Here is a 20,000-nt window from a genome sequence, read left to right on the forward strand (position 1 = left end):
CCTGTCTATATTATTCTGCCCCTTACTTTCCCCATTCAATATTATCATGTCTCTTACCTTCCCGTCTTTATTATTCTGCCTCTTACCTTCCCCTGTCTATATTATTCCGCCTCTTACCTTCCCCTGTCTATATTATTCCGCCTCTTACCTTCCCCTGTCTATATTATTCCGCCTCTTACCTTCCCCTGTCTATATTATTCTGTCTCTTACCTTCCCCTGTCTATATTATTCTGCCTCTTACCTTCCCCTGTCTATATTATTCTGCCACTTACCTTCCGCTGTCTATATTATTCTGTCTCTTACCTTCTTCTGTGTACACTTTTCTGCCTCTTACCTTCCGCTGTCTATATTATTCTGTCTCTTACCTTCCCGTCTTTATTATTCTGTCTCTTACCTTCCCCTGTCTATATTATTCAGCTTCTCACTGTTCTGCTTGGCAGCATTACTATTCACACAAACATACCTCTCTGGAATGACATACTTTAAAACCCAGCAGAAACCCTAACACAAAATCTCATCTAATATTTTCAATTTTCAATCCAAACTCAACTGAATGGTACAGCAACCTTGATCATTGGTTAAACTGAGAGAGAGAGAGAGAGAGAGAGAGAGAGAGAGAGAGAGAGCAGAGAGAGAGAGAGAGAGAGAGAGAGAGAGAGAGAGAGAGCAGAGAGAGAGAGAGAGCAGGGAGAGAGTGAGAGAGAGACAGCAGAGAGAGAGAGAGAGAGAGAGAGAGCAGAGAGAGCGAGAGCAGGGAGAGAGAGAGAGCAGAGAGAGAGCAGAGAGAGAGAGCAGAGGGAGAGAGAGAGGGAGAGAGCACAGAGCACAGAGAGCAGAGAAAGAGAGAGAGGGAGCAGAGAGAGAGAGAACGCGGGGAGGAAAATTAGAATACTTGTCTTCTTTCCATGACTTCCACTGAGGTGTTGTTGCTAATCTTGCCATGAGCCTTGAAATACACAACACACAATATCTTCCTTAATGGGATTTTATAGCTGGTTGAAAGAACACACACACAATATTACTCTCTGTAAAATAAATGTTCAACCTTGTGGAAATGTTAGCTCATATCTGAGCTGTGTTTGTACTAAGACACACAGTTCCTACTCAGACAAAAGTCAACAGACAGGAGCGTGTGTGTATAAAAGAGTTACGTACTTGAGAGAGAAAAAAATAGAGAGAGAGGAGACAGAGAGTGAGAGAGTGAGACAGAGAAAGATCGAGAGACAGAGAGTGAGTGAGAGAGAGAGAGTGAGCGAGAGAGTGAGAGAGAGAGAGGGTGAGTGAGAGAGAGAGAGAGAGAGAGAGAGAGAGAGAGAGAGAGAGAGCGAGAGAGAGAGAGAGAGGGTGAGTGAGAGAGAGAGAGAGAGAGAGAGAGAGAGAGAGAGAGAGAGAGAGAGAGAGAGAGAGAGAGTGAGAGAGAGAGAGAGAGAGAGCGAGTGAGTGAGTGAGAGAGAGGAGACAGAGAGAGAGAGAGAGAGCGAGAGTGAGAGAGAGAGAGAGAGAGAGAGAGAGAGAGGAGACAGACAGAGAGAGAGAGAGCGAGAGTGAGAGAGCAAGAGAAAAGGAAGCGATAGAGACATTCCATCCCACACATTGCCATTATACATCAGTGTTTCTCTCTTGTCATCTAATCTTTAGTTTCTTTCTTCCTGACAAACTGAGCGTCTCGCTAATGTCATTGATGTCCTCAGCATCGGCTGGACTCTACCTTAAATTACAAAGTCAGAGACAGACAGGGCCTTGAGTGTATTTAATTACATAAGTGAATATTTTAATCTTGGAATTCCTCTTCGGAAAAGAGTAAAACTGAAGCAACCTTGAAGAAAAGTTTTGTTCGTCAAACATTAAAGCGCAGAAAGATGGATAGTATAATTAGATGTTAATTAGCGGGTTGTCTACAGGGGTGACGATCCAACGGGGAAGAGAGGTGGAGACTGATAGCTGTGTCCAAGTAGCAGAAGAAAAAAAGAACACGCTGTCTTACCGGGTGTGTTGAGCAGTCGGGACATGCGGCAGGCGTACGACACTTGTTGTTGACAGTGTTCAGCACTGGTGGTGATAGCTGTGACCTGTAACACACACACGCACGCACACACACACGCACGCACGCACGCACGCACGCACACACACACACACACACACAAAAATAAAATAAAAACGGGAGTAGGGTAGGATGAAAGACTTAGCTGGAAGACAATGCACAGCCAATGAATTCTGTGTGTGTTTTTGTGTGTACAGTATGTGTATGTGTGTGTGTGTATGTGTGTGTGTACCTGTTCCATAGAGGCACTGTAGTTGAGTTGCAGCACAGTGCGTCTCTCTCTGCTAGACCCGGTCACTGAGGTCTGGGCAGGTAGATTATTTACTACTGTAGTCCACACCTTGTCTTCTGAGAGAGAGAAAGAGAGAGCAGGAACCCAGATATAATCAAATTGGAAATACAGACATTATCATCCTACAAGAAACATGGTATAGAGGAGACGGACCTATTGGTTGCCTTCTAGGTTACAGAGAGCTGGTAGTCCCATCTACCAAACTACCAGTGAAACTGGGAAGGGACTCACGGGGTATGCTAATACAGATCAGACCTAACCCACTTTATTAAATTAGTCTAAACAGGAACATTTTACATCTGGCGAGAAATTTAAATGATCTCAACAGAGAAAATGTCTGCCTGTGTGCTACCTATATCCCCCCACTAGAATCCCCAGACATTAACGATGACAGCTTCTCCATCCTGGAGGGGGAGATCAACCATTTCCAGGCCCAGGGACATGTACTAGTCTGTGGCGACCTAAATGCCAGAACTGGACAAGAACCTGACACCCTCAGCACACAGGGGTCAAACACCTACCTGGAGGTGACAGTATTCCCTCCCAAATATGCCCCCTGAGACACAACTATGACAAAACAACCAACAAAAATGAGTCACAACTCCTGCAGCTCTGTTGCATGCTGGGTCTGTACATAGTCAACGGTAGGTTTCCAGGAGACTCCTACGGTAGGTACACCTACAACTCATCCCTTGGCAAAAGTACTATAGATTACTTTACCACTGACCTCAACCCAGAGTCTCTCAGAGCGTTCACATGTGAGTAAGACCTTTAACCAGGTCAACATTCACAAGGCCGCAGGGCGAGACGGATTACCAGGACGTGTACTCCGAGCATGCGTTGATCAACTGGCAAGTGTCTTCACTGACATTTTTAACCTCTCCCTGTCTGAGTTTGTAATATCAACATGTTTCAAGCAGACCACCATAGTCCCTGTGCCCAAGAACACTAAGTCAACCTGCCTAAATGACTATCGACCCGTAGCACTTTGAAAGGCTGGTCATGGCTCACATCAACACCATCATTCCAGAAACCCCAGACCCACTCCAATTTGCATACCGCCCCAACATATCCACAGATGATGCAATCGTTATTGCACTCCATACTGCCCTGTCACACCTGGACAAAAGGAACACCTATGTGAGAATGCTGTTCATTGACTACAGCTCAGCGTTCAACACCATAGTGCCCTCAAATCTCATCACCAAGCTAAGGACCCTGGGACTAAACACCTCCCTCTTCAACTGGATCCTGGAGTTCCTGATGGGCCGCCCCCATATGGTAAGGGAAGGTAACAACACTGATCCTTAACACGGGGGCCCAACAAAACCTATTCAGGAGACTGAAAAGATTTGGCATGGTTCCTCAGATCCTCAAAAGGTTCAACAGCTGCACCATCGAGAGCATCTTGACTGGTTGCATCACTGCCTGGTATGGCAACTGCTTGGCCTCCGACCGCAAGGCACTACAGAGTGTAGTGCGTACGGCCCAGTACATCACTGGGGCCAAGCTTCCTGCCATCCAGGACCTCTATACCAGGCTGTGTCAGAGGAAGGCCCTAAAAACTGTCAAAGACTCCAGCCACCCAAGTCATAGATTGTTCTCTCTGCTACCGCATGGCAAGCGGTACCTGAGCCCCAAGTCTAGGTCCAAGAGTCTTCTAAACAGCTTCTACCCCCAAGCCATAACACGACTGAACATCTAATGAAATGCCTACCGAAAACAACTACTTGCATTGCCCCCCCCTTTACGCTGCTGCTACTCTCTGTTATTATCTATGCATAAGTCACTTTAATAACTCTACCCACATGTATATATTACCTCAATTACTTCGACTAACCGGTGCCCCTGCACATTCACTCTGTACCGGAACCCCCTGTATATAGCCTTGCTATTGTTATTTTACTGCTGCTATTTAATTATTTGTTACTTTATTTCTTATTTTTGTAGGTATTTTTCTTAAAACTGTTGGTTAAGGGCTTGTAAGTAAGCATTTCACTGGTCTAAACCAGTTGTATTCGGTGCACGTGACAAATAACATTTGATTTGATTTGACAAGCAAACAAACCTAAACAAAGGCAAAGTCTTCTCATGCTTTGTTGATTTAAAAAAGCTTTTGACTCAATTTGGCATGAGGGTCTGCTATACAAATTGATTTAAAGCAGGGGTTGGGTGAAAAACAAACAACATTCTAAAATCCATGTACACAAACAACAAGTGTGCGGTTAACATTGGAAAAAAAACACACACATTTCTTTCCACAGGGCCGTGGGGTGAGACAATGATGCAGCTTGAGTCCCATCCTCTTCAACATACACTAACAGTCAGAAGTTTTAGAACACCTACTCATTCAAGGGTTTTTCTTTATTTTTACTATTTTCTACATTGTAGAATAATAGTGAAGTCATCAAAACTATGAAATAGCATATATGGAATCATGTAGTTAGCAAAAAAGTGTTAAACAAATAAAAATATGTTTTATATTTGTGATTCTTCAAATAGCCCACCTTTGCCTTGATGACAGCTTTGCACAAAATTTGCATTCTCTCAGGCCCTGTGTGAAGCTAAATGACCCTCTCTGCCCATTCATCACCATTTACCTGTTGTTGTGGTCCTAGCTGTTTACCCATTGTTGTCTCACCCGTAGTTGTCTTAGCTCTCCCAATCAACACCTGTGATTGCTTTATGCCTTTCTCTAATGTCAATATGACTTGTATACTGTTGTTTAGGGCAGCTCTCATTGTTTTATTATACTGCGGAGCACTGGAGCCCCTCCTCCCAGCTGCCCACTGCACTGTCACCACCGATAAATCCACGATAATCGAGAATTTCAATAAGCATTTCTCTACGGCTGGCCATGCTTTCCACCTGGCTACCCCAACCCCGGCCAATAGCTCTGCACCCCCCGCAGCAACTGGCCCAAGCCCCCCCCCTCACTTCTCCTTCACCCAAATCCAGACAGCTGATGTTCTGAAAGAGCTGCAAAAGCTGGATCCCTACAAATAAGCTGGGCTAGACAATCTGGACCCTCTCTTTCTAAAATGATCCGCCGCCATTGTTGAAACCCCTATTACTAGTCTGTTCAACCTCTCTTTCGTATCGTCTGAGATTCCTAAAGACTGGAAAGTGGACACATACATCCTTCTCTTCAAAGGGGGAGACACTCTAAACCCAAACTGTTACAGACATATATCCATCCTGCCCTGCCTTTCTAAAGTCTTTGAAAGCCAAGTGAACAAACAGATCACCAACCATTTCGAATCCCGCAGTACCTTCTCCGCTATGCAATCTGGTTTCCGAGCTGGTCACGGGTGCATCTCAGCCATGCTCAAGGTCCTAAACGATATAATAACCGCCATCAATAAGAGACAATACTGTGCAGCCGTCTTCATCGACCTGACCAAGGCTTTCGACTCTGTCAATAACCACATTCTCATCGGCAGACTCAACAGCCTTGCTTTCTCAAATGACTGCCTCGCCTGGTTCACCAACTACTTCTCAGACAGAGTTCAGTGTGTCAAATCGGAGGGCTTGTTGTCCGGACCTCTGGCAGTCTCTATGGGGGTGCCACAGGGTTCAATTCTGTATACTTCTGGCCCTTCTTTGGACACTGTGTTAACTAACCTCCAGACGAGCTTCAATGCCATACAACTCTCCATCCGTGGCCTCCAGCTACTCTTAAATGCAAGTAAAACTAAATGCATGCTCTTCAACCGATCGCTGCCCACACCTGCACGCACGTCCAGCATCACTACTCTGGACGGCTCTGGACGGTGAATATGTGGACAACTACAAATACCTAAGGTCTGGCAAGACTGTAAACTCTCCTTCCAGACTCACATTAAGCATCTCCAATCCAAAATTAAATCTAGAATCGGCTTCCTATTTCGCAACAAAGCATCCTTCACTCATGCTGCCAAACATACCCTCGTAAAACTGACTATCCTACCAATCCTCAACTTCGGCGATATCATTTACAAAATAGCCTCCAACACTCTACTCAGCAAATTGGATGCAGCCTATCACAATGCCATCCGTTTTGTCACCAAAGCCCCATACTACCCACCAATGTGACCTGTATGCTCTCGTTGGCTGGCCCTTGCTTCATATTCGTCGCCAAACCCACTGGCTCCAGGTCATCTATAAGTCTTTGCTAGGTAAAGCCCCGCCTTATCTCAGCTCACTGGTCACCATAGCAGCACCCACCTGTAGCACGCGCTCCAGCAGGTATATTTCACAGGTCACCCCCAAAGTCAATTCCTCCTTTGGTCGCCTTTCCTTCCAGTTCTCTGCTGTCAATGACTGGAACGAACTGCACAAATCACTGAAGCTGGAGACTCATATCTCCCTCCTTAGCTTTAAGCACCAGCTGTCAGAGCAGCTCACAGATCACTGCACCTGTACATAGCCCATCTGTAAATAGCCCATCCAACTACCACATCCCCATACTGTTATTTATTTGATTTATTTTGCTCCTTTGCACCCCAGTATCTCTACTTGCACACTCATCTTCTGCACATCTATCACTCCAGTGTTTAATTGCTATATTGTAATTATTTTGCCACTATGGCCTATTTATTGCCTTACCTCCCTTATCCTACCTCATTTGCACACACTGACTTTTTTCTATTGTATTATTGACTGTATGTTTGTTTATTCCATGTGTAACTCTGTTGTTGTTTGTGTCGCACTGCTTTGCTTTATCTTGGCCAGGTCGCAGTTGTAAATGAGAACTTGTTCTCAACTAGCCTACCTGTGTAATTGTAGGTGGCAGGGAAGTCAGGCGCAGGAGAAATCAACTTGGAGTAACTGGAGTCGTTTAATATTTATAAAACAAACTCCACCAAAACCAACATACATAAAAATAAACATGGGTAAACATACCCGTCGCACACCTATACAAATACACGAACACAATAACCACTAACAATCTCCGACAAGGACATGAGGGGAAACAGAGGGTTAAATACACAGCATGTAATCAATGGGATTGAAACCAGGTGTGAAGGAAGACAAGACAAATCCAATGGAAAATGAAAAATGGATCAATGATGGCTAGAAGACCGGTGACGTCGACCGCCGAGCACCACCCGAACAAGGAGGGGCATCGACTTCGGCAGAAGTCGTGACAACCTGGTTAAATAAAGGTGTAATAAAAATTTAAATAAAATTGAAATCTATCTATGGTACGGATGAGGAGCTGCATCTAAGAGGGTGAATTCAAGCAGGACCACCTGGTCACCACTCTCCATCGAATTGTGTGTCTGCACTGCCTTCGTTCCTACGCTGTGAGCCCTGAGCTACAGGGCTGGCTGTTCTCAAAAGACCCCTTTCAGAACAAGAAACAGACCACTAAGACAAAGGACACTGACATGGTGAGGACAACCAGAGAGTTACACCCTGTAACCAGAGAAGTGCGTCATCAGAGAAGCCGAAACTTGTCCACGAAGAGACACCCCGTCTGAGACCTTCGACACATAATTACATCATTATATTCTGATCCATAATAGCGGCAGTTCGGGGAAAGGTTGGGGTTAAACTAGGCCTAGTTTACAAATGTACCCAGGTGTGCTTTTCTCTCTGTCTCTCTCTTGTGTTTTATAGTGCCCATCGAACAGGCTTGTCAAATGACACCTGGTCCTGTATGTGTCCCTGGGGCGTGCCTATGACTGAGCTAGACTTGGTTACAGAAATACAATTCTATCACATTGAGATGCTATTGTACTGATGTTAATGTATTATAAAAGCTTTATCCTTATTAATACATTCTATACACCCATTATGATGCAAGTCTCAAGCTGATGCTATTATATAAACAGTTTTATGGTAATATGGCTATATTGTCTCTTCTGAGTATCACAAAATTGTACCAAGCGGATCAGTTCGTAGCTGGATTCTTCACCAATCTTCCATACCTTCTCCAGAACACAAAATGTCGCTTGGCTCTCCAATTCTATGAGTTGGAAGAATTTCCTGTGTCTCTCTATGGGCCATGTGGCCAGAGACTCTACTGGAATTTTAGAGTTTTTACAACCCTTTGCACACAGGGTGGATTGGGGGGAAGGTAGGTTGGGTGGTGGTGCAAAAGGGAGGGGGTCAACTGTCCTCCCTGTACCAAAAGAGGCCAACGTCATGACAATCCCCTGTCTCAGGAGGAGACAGTGGCTATGGAAACATATGTCACTGAGTCCTTGAGGCAGGGATACATTCGGTCATCCAAATCACCTTTCTCCTCAAGCTTCTTTTTTGTGAAGAATAGGGAGGGGCGTTTGCGTCCGTGCATTGACTATAGAGGTCTAAATTCCATCACGGTGGGCTTCAGTTACCCGCTACCTCTCATCGCTACGGCGGTGGAGTCATTTCACGGAGTACGCTTCTTCACAAAACTGGATCTCAGGAGCACGTACAATTTGGTGCGTATCCGAGAGGGGAATGAGTGGAAAACCGCATTTAGTACCACATCTGGCCATTATGAGTACCTCGTCATGCCGTATGGGTTGAAGAATGCTCCAGCCGTCTTCCAATCCTTTGTGGACAAGATTCTCCGGGACCTGCTCGATCAGGGTGTGGTGGTGTACATCGATGACATTCTGATCTACTCTGCCACACGCGCCTGCGCATGTGTCTCTAGTGCGCAAAGTGCTTGGGCGACTGTTGGAGCATGACCTGTACGTCAAGGCCAAGAAATGTGAGTTCTCCAAACAAGCCATCTCTTTTCTGGGGTATCGCATTTCCACATCCGGGGTGGTGATGAAATGTGACCGCATTTCGGCCGTGTGTAATTGGCCGACTCCCACCACGGTGAAGGAGGTGCAGCGGTTCTTTGGGTTTGCCAATTACTACCGGAGGTTTATCCGGGGCTTTGGGCAGGTGGCGGCTCCCATTACCTCACTGATGAAGGGGGGGCCGGTGTGGTTGCGGTGGTCGGCGGTGGCGGACAGAGCTTTTAGTCGGCTGAAGGCTCTGTTTACCGACGCTCCAGTGCTGGTGCATCCGGACCCCTCTTTGCCATTCATAGTGGAGGTGGACGCGTCCGAGGCTGGGGTGGGAGCCGTGCTGTCACAGCGCTCGGGCGCGCCCCCGAAGCTTCGCCCCTGTGCTTTCTTTTCTAAGAAGCTGAGTCCGGCGGAGCGTAACTATGATGTGGGGGACAAAGAGTTGCTGGCTGTGGTAAGGGCCCTGAAGGTGTGGAGACATTGAAGGTCTCGTCTACACGACACCGAGGAACGGTCCACTGACCCCACTCCCATATTTCCAGCCTCCTGCCTGGTGGCACTGGTGCGGACATCGAGCGGGCGCTGCAGTCAGAACCTACTCCCCCTCAGTGTCCCGTGGGTCGGAAGTATGTCCCGCTCGGTGTCCGCGATCAGTTCATCCGGTGGGCGCACACGCTACCCTCCTCGGGTCATCCAGGGATTGAGCGGACGGTGCGGGGTCTTAGTGGGAAGTACTGGTGGCCCACCTTGGTGAAGGACGTGAGGCTCTATGTCTCCTCCTTTTCGGTGTGCGCCCAGTGTAAGGCTCCTAGACACCTGCCTAGAGGGAAATTACAGCCCCTCCCCGTTCCACAGCGGCCATGGTCCCACCTGTCGGTGGATTTCCTCACCGACCTCCCGCCGTCTCAGGGGAACACCACGATCCTGGTCGTTGTGGATCGGTTCTCTAAGTCCTGCCGTATGCTCCCTTTACCCGGTCTTCCTACGGCCCAACAGACCGCAGAGGCCCTGTTTACTCACGTCTTCCGGCATTACGGGGTGCCTGAGGACATCGTCTCTGATCAAGGTCCCCAGTTCACGTCCCGGGTGTGGAGGGCGTTTATGGAGCGACTGGGGGTTTCGGTCAGTTTGACCTCAGGTTTTCACCCCGAGAGTAATGGGCAGGTGGAGATAATTAACAAGGATGTGGGCAGGTTTCTGCGGTCCTATTGCCAGGACCGGCCAGGGGAGTGGGCGAGGTTCGTGCCATGGGCCGAAATGGCACAGAACTCTCTCCGCCACTCCTCTACTAACCTGTCGCCTTTTCAGTGTGTGTTGGGTTACCAGCTGGTCCTGGTGCCCTGGCATCAGAGCCAGACTGAGGCTCCTGCGGTGGAGGACTGGGTACAGCGCTCTAAGGAGATCTGGAACGCCGTTCAAGAATCCCTTGAACGGGCCAGGGGACAACAAAAGGAGAGCGCTGACCGCTGCCGCAGTGAGGCCCCCGTGTTTACCCCGGGGGACAGAGTCTGGCTCTCAACCCGGAAGCTGCCCCTCCGCCTGCCCTGCCGGAAGTTGGGTCCACGGTTTGTGGGGCCATTTAAAGTCCTGAGGAGAATAAACAAGGTGTGTTACAGGTTACAGCTTCCTTCTTATTATCGTATTAACCCCTCGTTTCATGTGTCTCTCCTCAGGCCAGTGGTAGCTGGTCCACTGCAGGACGCTGAGGTACAGGAGGTACACAGTCCGGTCCGGTCCATCTTGGACTCCAGGCGCCGGGTAGGGGGCTTGCAGTACCTCGTGGACTGGGAGGGGTACGGTCCGGAGGAGAGGTGCTGGGTACCGGTGGAGGACATCTTGTACCCATCACTGTTCCGGGAGTTCCACAGTCTCCATCCGGATCGCCCTGCGCCTCGCCCTCCGGGTCGTCCTCGAGGCCGGCGTCGGCGCGCTGTGGGAGCCGCTCCCGAACGTGCACGTTGCTCACCACCCAACATTCACCCCAGAGCCATTGCACGACCACTCCCACCAGAGGAAGCAGACAGCAGGGATGTTTGCCAAGTCTCTAAAGGACTTGGTAGACAAACACCCCATGCCGCACTGGACAGAGGACCACCCAGAGACCCCTACCAGACCACTGCACCACCAAGGAGCCCCAGGCCCCTTCAACACCCCACCAGACCCAGCGCACCCCACAGGCCCCACCCACCACCAGAGCATCACCACATCCATTGGCTTAGCCAGACTGGACCGGGCCCAGCCTACTACCCCGCACCAGACAACCTCCTCTACCAGACCAGAGAGGAAGCCCCATGGCCCAGACCTGGTCCCCCTCCCCTCCACAGGGCCCAACAGCAGGACCAGAGCAGCTGGTCGTCAGAGGACAAGAGAACCCTGTAGGATTGAATGAGATTAAACAACTCCTCCAATACATCTGCACTAAACACACAGACACACACACACACACACACACACACACACACACACACACACACACACACACACACACACACACACACACACACACACACACACACACACACACACACACATTGTACTAAAAGTGCAATAAAATGCAAATTAATTACTTACAAATCATACAATGTGATTTTCTGGATTTTTGTTTTAGATTCCGTCTCTCACAGTTGAAGTGTACCTATGATAAAAATTACAGACCTCTACATGCTTTGTAAGTAGGAAAACCTGCAAAATTGTCAGTGTATCAAATACTTGTTCTCCCCACTGTATATAAAATTAAGTCAATTGGAGGTGTACCTGTGGATGTACTTCCTTCAAACTCAGTGCCTCTTGCTTGACATGGGAAAATCAAAAGAAATCAGCCAAGACCTCATAAAAAAAATTGTAGACCTCCACAAGTCTGGTTCATCCTTGGAAGCAATTTCCAGATGCCTGAAGGTACCACGTTCATCTGTACAAACAATAGTACGCAAGTATAAACACCATGGGACCACGCAGCTGTCATACCGCTCAGGAAGGAGACGCGTACTGTTTCCTAGAGATTAACGTACTTTGGTGCAAAAAGTGCAAATCAATCCCAGAACAACAGCAAAGGACCTTGTGAAGATGCTGGAGGAAACAGGTACAAAAGTATCTATATCCACAGTAAAACGAGTCCTATATCGACATAACCTGAAAGGCCACTCAGCAAGGAAGAAGCTACTGCTCCAAAACCACCATTAAAAAGCCAGACTACGATTTGCAACTGCAAAAGGGGACAAAGATCGTACTTTTTGGAGAAATGTCCTCTGGTCTGATGAAACAAAAATAGAACTGTTTGGCCATAATGACCATCGTTATGTTTGGAGGAAAAAGGGGGAGGCTTGCAAGCCGAAGAACACCATCCCAACCGTGAAGCACGGGGGTGGCAACATCACGTTGTGGGGGTGCTTTGCTGCAGGAGGGACTGGTGCACTTCACAAAATAGATGGCATCATGAAGCAGGAAAATTATGTGGATATATTGAAGCAACATCTCAAGACATCAGTCAGGAAGTTAAAGCTGGGTTGCAAATGGGTCTTCCAAATGAACAATGACCCCAAGCATACTTCCAAAGTTGTGGCAAAATGGTTTAAGGACAATAAAGTCAAGGTATGGGAGTGGCCATCACAAAGCCCTGACCTCAATCCCATAGAAAATTTGTGGGCAGAACTGAAAAAGCGTGTGCTAGCAAGGAGCCCTACAAACCTGACTCAGTTACACCAGCTTTGTCAGGAGGAATGGGCCAAAATTGACCCAACTTATTGTGGGAAGCTTATGGAAGGCTACTCAAAACGTTTGACCCAAGTTAAACAATTTAAAGGCAATGCTACCAAATACTAATTGAGTGTATGTACATTTCTGACCCACAGGGAATGTGATGAAAAAAATAAAAGCTGAAATAAATAATTCTCTCTACTATTATTCTGATATGTCACATTCTTAAAATAAAGTAGTAACCCTAACTGACCTAAGACAGGGAATTTTTACTAGGAATAAAGGTCAGGAATTGTGAAAAACTGAGTTTAAATGTATTTGGCTAAGGTTTATGGAAACTTCTGACTTCAACTGTACAGTGAGGGAAAAAAGTATTTGATCCCCTACTGATTTTGTACGTTTGCCCCCTGACAAAGAAATGATCAGTCTATAATTTTAATGGTAGGTTTATTTGAACAGTGAGAGACAGAATAACAACAAAAAAATCCAGAAAAACGCATGTCAAAAATGTTATCAAATGATTTGCATTTTAATGAAGGAAATAAGTATTTGACCTCTCTGCAAAACATGACTTAGTACTTGGTGGCAAAACCTTTGTTGGCAATCAGAGAGGTCAGACGTTTCTTGTAGTTGGCCACCAGGGTTGCACACATCTCAGGAGGGATTTTGTCCCACTCCTCTTTGCAGATCTTCTCCAAGTCATTAAGGTTTCGAGGCTGACGTTTGTGCTTCATCTTCAGCCACTCTTTTGTTGCCTTGGCCGTGTGTTTTGGGTCATTGTCATGCTGGAATACCCATCCACGACCCCTTTTCAATGCCCTGGCTGAGGGATGGAGGTTCTCACCCAAGATTTGACGGTCCATGGTCCCGTCCATCGTCCCTTTGATGCGGTGGAGTTGTCCTGTCCCCTTAGCAGAAAAACACCCCCAAACCATAATGTTTCCACCTCCATGTTTGACAGTGAGGATGGTGTTCTTGGGGTCATAGGCAGCATTCCTCCCCCTCCAAACACGGCGAGTTGAGTTGATGCCAAAGAGCTCCATTTTGGTCTCATCTGACCGCAACAATTTCACCCAGTTGTCCTCTGAATCAGTCAGATGTTCATTGGCAAACTTCAGACGGGCATGTATATGTGCTTTCTTGAGCAGGGGGACCTGGATTTCAGTCCAGTGCAGGATTTCAGTCCTTTACGGCGTAGTGTGTTACCAATTGTTTTCTTGGTGAGTATGGTCCCAGCTGCCTTGAGATCATTGACAAGATCCTCCCATGTAGTGCTGGGCTGATTCCTCACCGTTCTCATGATCATTGCAACTCCACGAGGTGAGATCTTGCATGGAGCCCCAGGCTCATGCAGGGAGATTGACAGTTCTTTTATGTTTCTTCCATTTGCGAATAATCGCACCAACTGTTGTCACCATCTCACTAAGCTGCTTGGCGATGGTTTTGCAGCCCATTCCAGCCTTGTGTAGGTTTACAATCTAGTCCCTGACATCCTTGGAGAGCTCTTTGGTTTTGGCCATAGTGGAGAGTTTGGAATCTGATTGATTGATTGCTTCTGTGGACAGGTGTCTTTTATACAGGTAACAAACTGAGATGAGGAGCACTCCCTTTAAGAGTGTGCTCCTAATCTCAGCTCGTTACCTGTATAAAAGATACCTGGGAGCCAGAAATCTTTCTGATTGAGAGGGGGTTAAATACTTATTTCCCTCATTAAAATGCAAATCATTTTATATCATTTTTGACATGCGTTTTTCTGGATATTTTTGTTGTTATTCTGTCTCTCACTGTTCAAATAAACCTACCATTAAAATTATAGACTGATCATTTCTTTGTCAGTGGGCAAATGTACAAAATCAGCAGGGGATCAAATACTTTTTTCCCTCACATATATATATATATATATATATATATATATATATATATATATATATATATATATATCAGTTAGAATGTGGAACTTTCAGGGCCTAAACTCATCAACCTTTGGACTGAATAGTTTAGCACCGGAGTTCAACAACAATCTGAAAGATTTAAACGTCATCATTCTGCAGGAGACATTGTGTAAGGCTGACATTGTCACTAACTGTCCCACAGGCCACAGAGAGGTAATTGTGCCATCACAAAAACACAGCTCTGTCAATAGAGGCAGAGACTCTGTACGACTGATCATTTGGTACAAATCCGAACTACAAAATGGAATTCATTCCCTCAAAATTGGTAAATATCATATTTGGTTAAAACTGAAAAAATCAGAGGAGATCTTCCCCACCCTTGAGGAAGAGACGTGCCATTTCCAGGCCCAGGGAAATGTGCTCATCTGTGGGGACACAAATGCGCCCACAGGAACACTACCTGATCTAACGACCACACGAGGGGACAGCTTTATTACAGACCATACTGTTTCTAACTGCCTTAATCTCCCCCATAGAAACAATAGTGACAGCATCATCAACAAAAACGGAAGGGTTCTGTTGCAGCTCTGTAGAAGCCTGGGTCTGTACTTTGTCAATGGTAGGTTACGGGGGACTCTTTGGGGAGATTTACCTATTTCTCACCTCTTGGCCACAGCACAGTAGACTATATGATTACAGACATTGACCCTTTCTCTCTCAGCTCATTCACTGTCAAGCCACTAACACCTCTGTCTGATCACAGCCAAATTACGTTGTTCCTCAAAAGAACAGACATGGAAACAACCACACATTCACAGCCCAGTAAGCTGTACAACATCAGATATTCATATAGAAAAGCAACCTGTAACCAAAATATCCAAACACTTAGATAACTTTCTGGATACCACATTCACTAACAGTAAAGAAGGCATCAATCTAGCAGTAAAAAATATCAACTATATATTCAGGCAAACGGCACAAGAAGCACAACTGAAATTGATCAAAAACAAAACAAAAAAGACCACAGATGACAACTGGTTTGATGCAGATTGTAAAATGATAAGGAAAAATCTTAGAACACTATCCAACCAAAAGCACAAAGACCCAAATAATGGTGAATTACGCCTTCATTACTGTGAGACTTTATAACTCTATAAACGTACACTCAGAACCAAAAAAGCACAGTACAACAGCAAGCAGCTGACACTAATTGAGGATTCCATAAACACAAACAACTTCTGGCAAAATTGGAAAAAACTAAAAAAATTGAAACAAGAGGAATTAGCGATACAAAATGGTGACAACCCATTTTAAAACACTCTACAACACCGTTCATTGACACAAACGCAGAACAACACCAAATTCATGAGAAGTTGAATGGATTAGAAAAAGCTATAACGGACAATCAAAATCCATTGGACTCCCAAATTACTGACCAGGAGCTCTATAAGAAACTTCAGGCCCTCAAATTTAAAAAAGCATGCAGACCCGATGGCATCCTAAATGCGATGCTCAAACTCACTAGTGCACAATTTCAATTGGCTATATTAAAACTGTTTAATTTGATCCTGAGTGTAGGTTATTTCCCTGACATCTGGAATCAAGGACTCATAACCCCAATCTTTAAGAACGGAGACAAATTTGACCCTAACAATTACAGAGGCATTTGTGTGAACAGTAACCTGGGGAAGGTTTTCTGTAGTATTATAAATGTAAGAGTTCTAAACTTCCTTAATAAGCACAATGCCTTGAGTAAAAGCCAAATTGGATTTATACCGAATCATCGCACAACTGATCATATTTACACCCTACACACCCTGATAGATAAATGTCCACCAAAATAATACCAAAATATACGCTTGCTTTATCGACTTCCAAAAAGCATTTGATTCTATTTGGAATACAGGACTGTTCTACAAAGTTATTGAAAGTGGTGTAGGGGGTAAAACATATGACATAATTAAATCAATGAATACTGGCAATACATGCAGCATTACAATTGGCAAGAAAATAACAGAATTCTTTAACCAGGGGCCGGGCCTTCTCCAGGGTTGCAATCTGAGCCCTGCACTCTTTAATATTTACATCAACGTATTGGCCACTATTCTAGAAAAATCCTCAGTCCCTGGTGTTATTCTCCACAATTCAGAAGTTAAATGCCTACTCTTCGCAGATGACCTATGCCTGCTGTCAGCCACAGCACATGGCCTACAGCAGAGCCTGGACCTGCTAGAGCAGTACTGCCAGACTTGGACCCTGGCATTAAACCCCAAAAATACTAAAATAAGGATTTACCAGAGAAGATCCAGATCTCAGGAAATTAGACCAACGTTCTCAATTGGTTCAAAATACACTGCTCAAAAAAATAAAGGGAACACTTAAACAACACAATGTAACTCCAAGTCAATCACACTTCTGTGAAATCAAACTGTCCACTTAGGAAGCAACACTGACTGACAATAAATGTCACATGCTGTTGTGCAAATGGAATAGACAACAGGTGGAAATTATAGGCAATTAGCAAGACACCTCCAATAAAGGAGTGGTTCTGCAGGTGGGGACCACAGACCACTTCTCAGTTCCTATGCTTCCTGGCTGATGTTTTGGTCACTTTTGAATGCTGGCAGTGCTTTCACTCTAGTGGTAGCATGAGACGGAGTCTACAACCCACACAAGTGGCTCAGGTAGTGCAGCTCATCCAGGATGGCACATCAATGCGAGCTGTGGCAAGAAGGTTTGCTGTGTCTGTCAGCGTAGTGTCCAGAGCATGGAGGCGCTACCAGGAGACAGGCCAGTACATCAGGAGACGTGGAGGAGGCCGTAGGAGGGCAACAACCCAGCAGCAGGACCGCTACCTCCGCCTTTGTGCAAGGAGGAGCAGGAGAAGCACTGCCAGAGCCCTGCAAAATGACCTCCAGCAGGCCACAAATGTGCACGTGTCTGCTCAAATGGTCAGAAACAGACTCCATGAGGGTGGTATGAGGGCCCGACGTCCACAGGTGGGGGTTGTGCTTACAGGCCAACACCGTGCAGGACGTTTGGCATTTGCCAGAGAACACCAAGATTAGCAAATTCGCCACTGACGCCCTGTGCTCTTCACAGATGAAAGCAGGTTCACACTGAGCACATGTGACAGACGTGACAGAATCTGGAGACGCCGTGGAGAACGTTCTGCTGCCTGCAACATCCTCCAGCATGACCGGTTTGGCGGTGGGTCAGTCATGGTGTGGGGTGGCATTTCTTTGGGGGGCCGCACAGCCCACTATGTGCTCGCCAGAGGTAGCCTGACTGCCATTAGGTACCGAGATGAGATCATCAGACACCTTGTGAGACCATATGCTGGTGCGGTTGGCCCTGGGTTCATCCTAATGCCAGACAATGCTAGACCTCATGTGGCTGGAGAGTGTCAGCAGTTCCTGCAAGAGGAAGGCATTGATGCTATGGACTGGCCTGCCCGTTCCCCAGACCTGAATCCAATTGAGCACATCTGGGACATCATGTCTCGCTCCATCCACCAACGCCACGTTGCACCACAGACTGTCCAGGAGTTGGCGGATGCTTTAGTCCAGGTCTGGGAGGAGATCCCTCAGGAGACCATCCACCACCTCATCAGGAGCATGCCCAGGCGTTGTAGGGAGGTCATACAGGCACGTGGAGGCCACACACACTACTGAGCCTCATTTTGACTTGTTTTAAGGACATTACATCAAAGTTGGATCAGCCTGTAGTGTGGTTTTCCACTTTAATTTTGAGTGTGACTCCAAATCCAGACCTCCATGGGTTGATAAATTGGATTTCCATTGATTCTTTTTGTGTGATTTTGTTGCCAGCACATTCAACTATTTAAAGAAAAAAGTATTTAATAAGATTATTTCTTTCATTCAGATCTAGGATGTGTTGTTTAAGTGTTCCCTTTATTTTTTGAGCAGTATATATAGAGTACTGCACACACTACAATTTAAAAAAATAAGCTCAACTGGACACCTTAATGAGGCAGTGAATGAACTGAGAGAGAAAGCACGCAGGGCATTCTACGCCATTAAAAAGCAAATTCAAATTGAAATACCTATTAAAATTTGGCTAAAACTAATTGAATGTGTCATTGAACCAATTGCACTTTATGGTAGCGAGGTGTGGGGTCCACTTGCAAAACAAGATTTCACCAAATGGGACAAACACCCCATTGAAACCCTGCATGCAGAGTTCTGTAAGATTCTCCTACATGTCCAGAGGAAAACTACAAACAATGCATGCAGGGCAGAATTAGGCCAATATCCACTAATAATAAAAACTCAAAAAAGAGCAATTAAGTTTTGGAAACATCTAAAATACAGTGACCCCCTCTCATTTCATTACCAAGCCCTGCAATGCCAAGAGCTGAGCAAAGAAAAGAGTCCCCTCATCCAGCTGGTCCTGGGGCTGAGATCACAAACCTGTTCTAACACACTGACGCCTCAGGACCAGAACATCCAATCAATCAGAATAAACCAAATTACAACACAGACAAAACAAAACTACATTGCTTATTGGGAAACACAAGCACAAACAGAAAGCAAAATGCAGTGCTATCTGGCCCTAAATCGACAGTACACCATGGCTAAATATTTGACCATGGTTACTGATCAAAACCTTAGAAAAACCTTGACAAAGTACAGGCTCAGTGAGCACAGCCTTGCCATTGAGATGGGTAGACACAGGAAAACCTGGCTCCCTGTAGAGGAAAGGCTGTGCAACCACTGCACAACAGCAGAACCTGAGACGGAGCTGCCTTTCCTGACAAAATGTCACAGACATAAAACAATTAGAGAGTGTCATTTTCCCAAATTTGAAACCCTTATTCAAGGTTTCAAAGATCTCTCTGATGAGGATAGGCTACGCGTCCTGTTGGGGGAGGACGAGAGTGGCAGCCACTACATTGCTGCATGCCATAAGATGAGGGACAGTGTCTGACAGACCAATCATCCTGCACATGTTGTCACAAAAGGTGCCGTGTTGAATTGACCAAACTGCAGCGGGTATGTGGATACTCATAGTTTATTTAATAAACAAAAGTAAAGCATCCACAGGGAAAAAACAATAAATGATACTCACGACAGCAACAGTTTTGCAGGCTATACAAAATGCAGCGCAAAAACAACTACCCACAAACACAAAGACAAACACACCCTATTATATAGGACTCCCAATCAAAGGCAACTCAACACACCTGCCTTCAATTGGGAGTCCCATCCCAATTAACTATACATAGAAAACGAACCTAGAACCTATACCCACAACTAACTAACTAAACATAGAAATACATAAACACAGAGCAGTGCCCAAAACCCCCGGAATACATAAATAAAACGACCTACACCACCACCCCA

General features: G+C 45.9%; 1 protein-coding gene across 1 annotated transcript in view; it reads right to left on the reverse strand.

Moving 5' to 3' along the window:
- The window catches only part of LOC106590542 (contactin-associated protein-like 2), a 353,707-nt gene that overhangs the window by 112,607 nt on the left and 221,100 nt on the right, over window positions 1-20,000 (reverse strand). Inside the window, exons 14-15 of the mRNA XM_045710796.1 lie at window positions 2,274-2,389; window positions 1,985-2,069 (exon numbers count right to left, since the gene is read on the reverse strand). Of these exons, the coding sequence (XP_045566752.1) occupies window positions 1,985-2,069; window positions 2,274-2,389 (201 nt within the window). The remainder of the gene's footprint in view (window positions 1-1,984; window positions 2,070-2,273; window positions 2,390-20,000) is intronic.

The sequence above is a fragment of the Salmo salar genome, chromosome ssa29 (genome assembly GCF_905237065.1).
Source record: "Salmo salar chromosome ssa29, Ssal_v3.1, whole genome shotgun sequence".
NCBI classification, from domain to species: domain Eukaryota; kingdom Metazoa; phylum Chordata; class Actinopteri; order Salmoniformes; family Salmonidae; genus Salmo; species Salmo salar.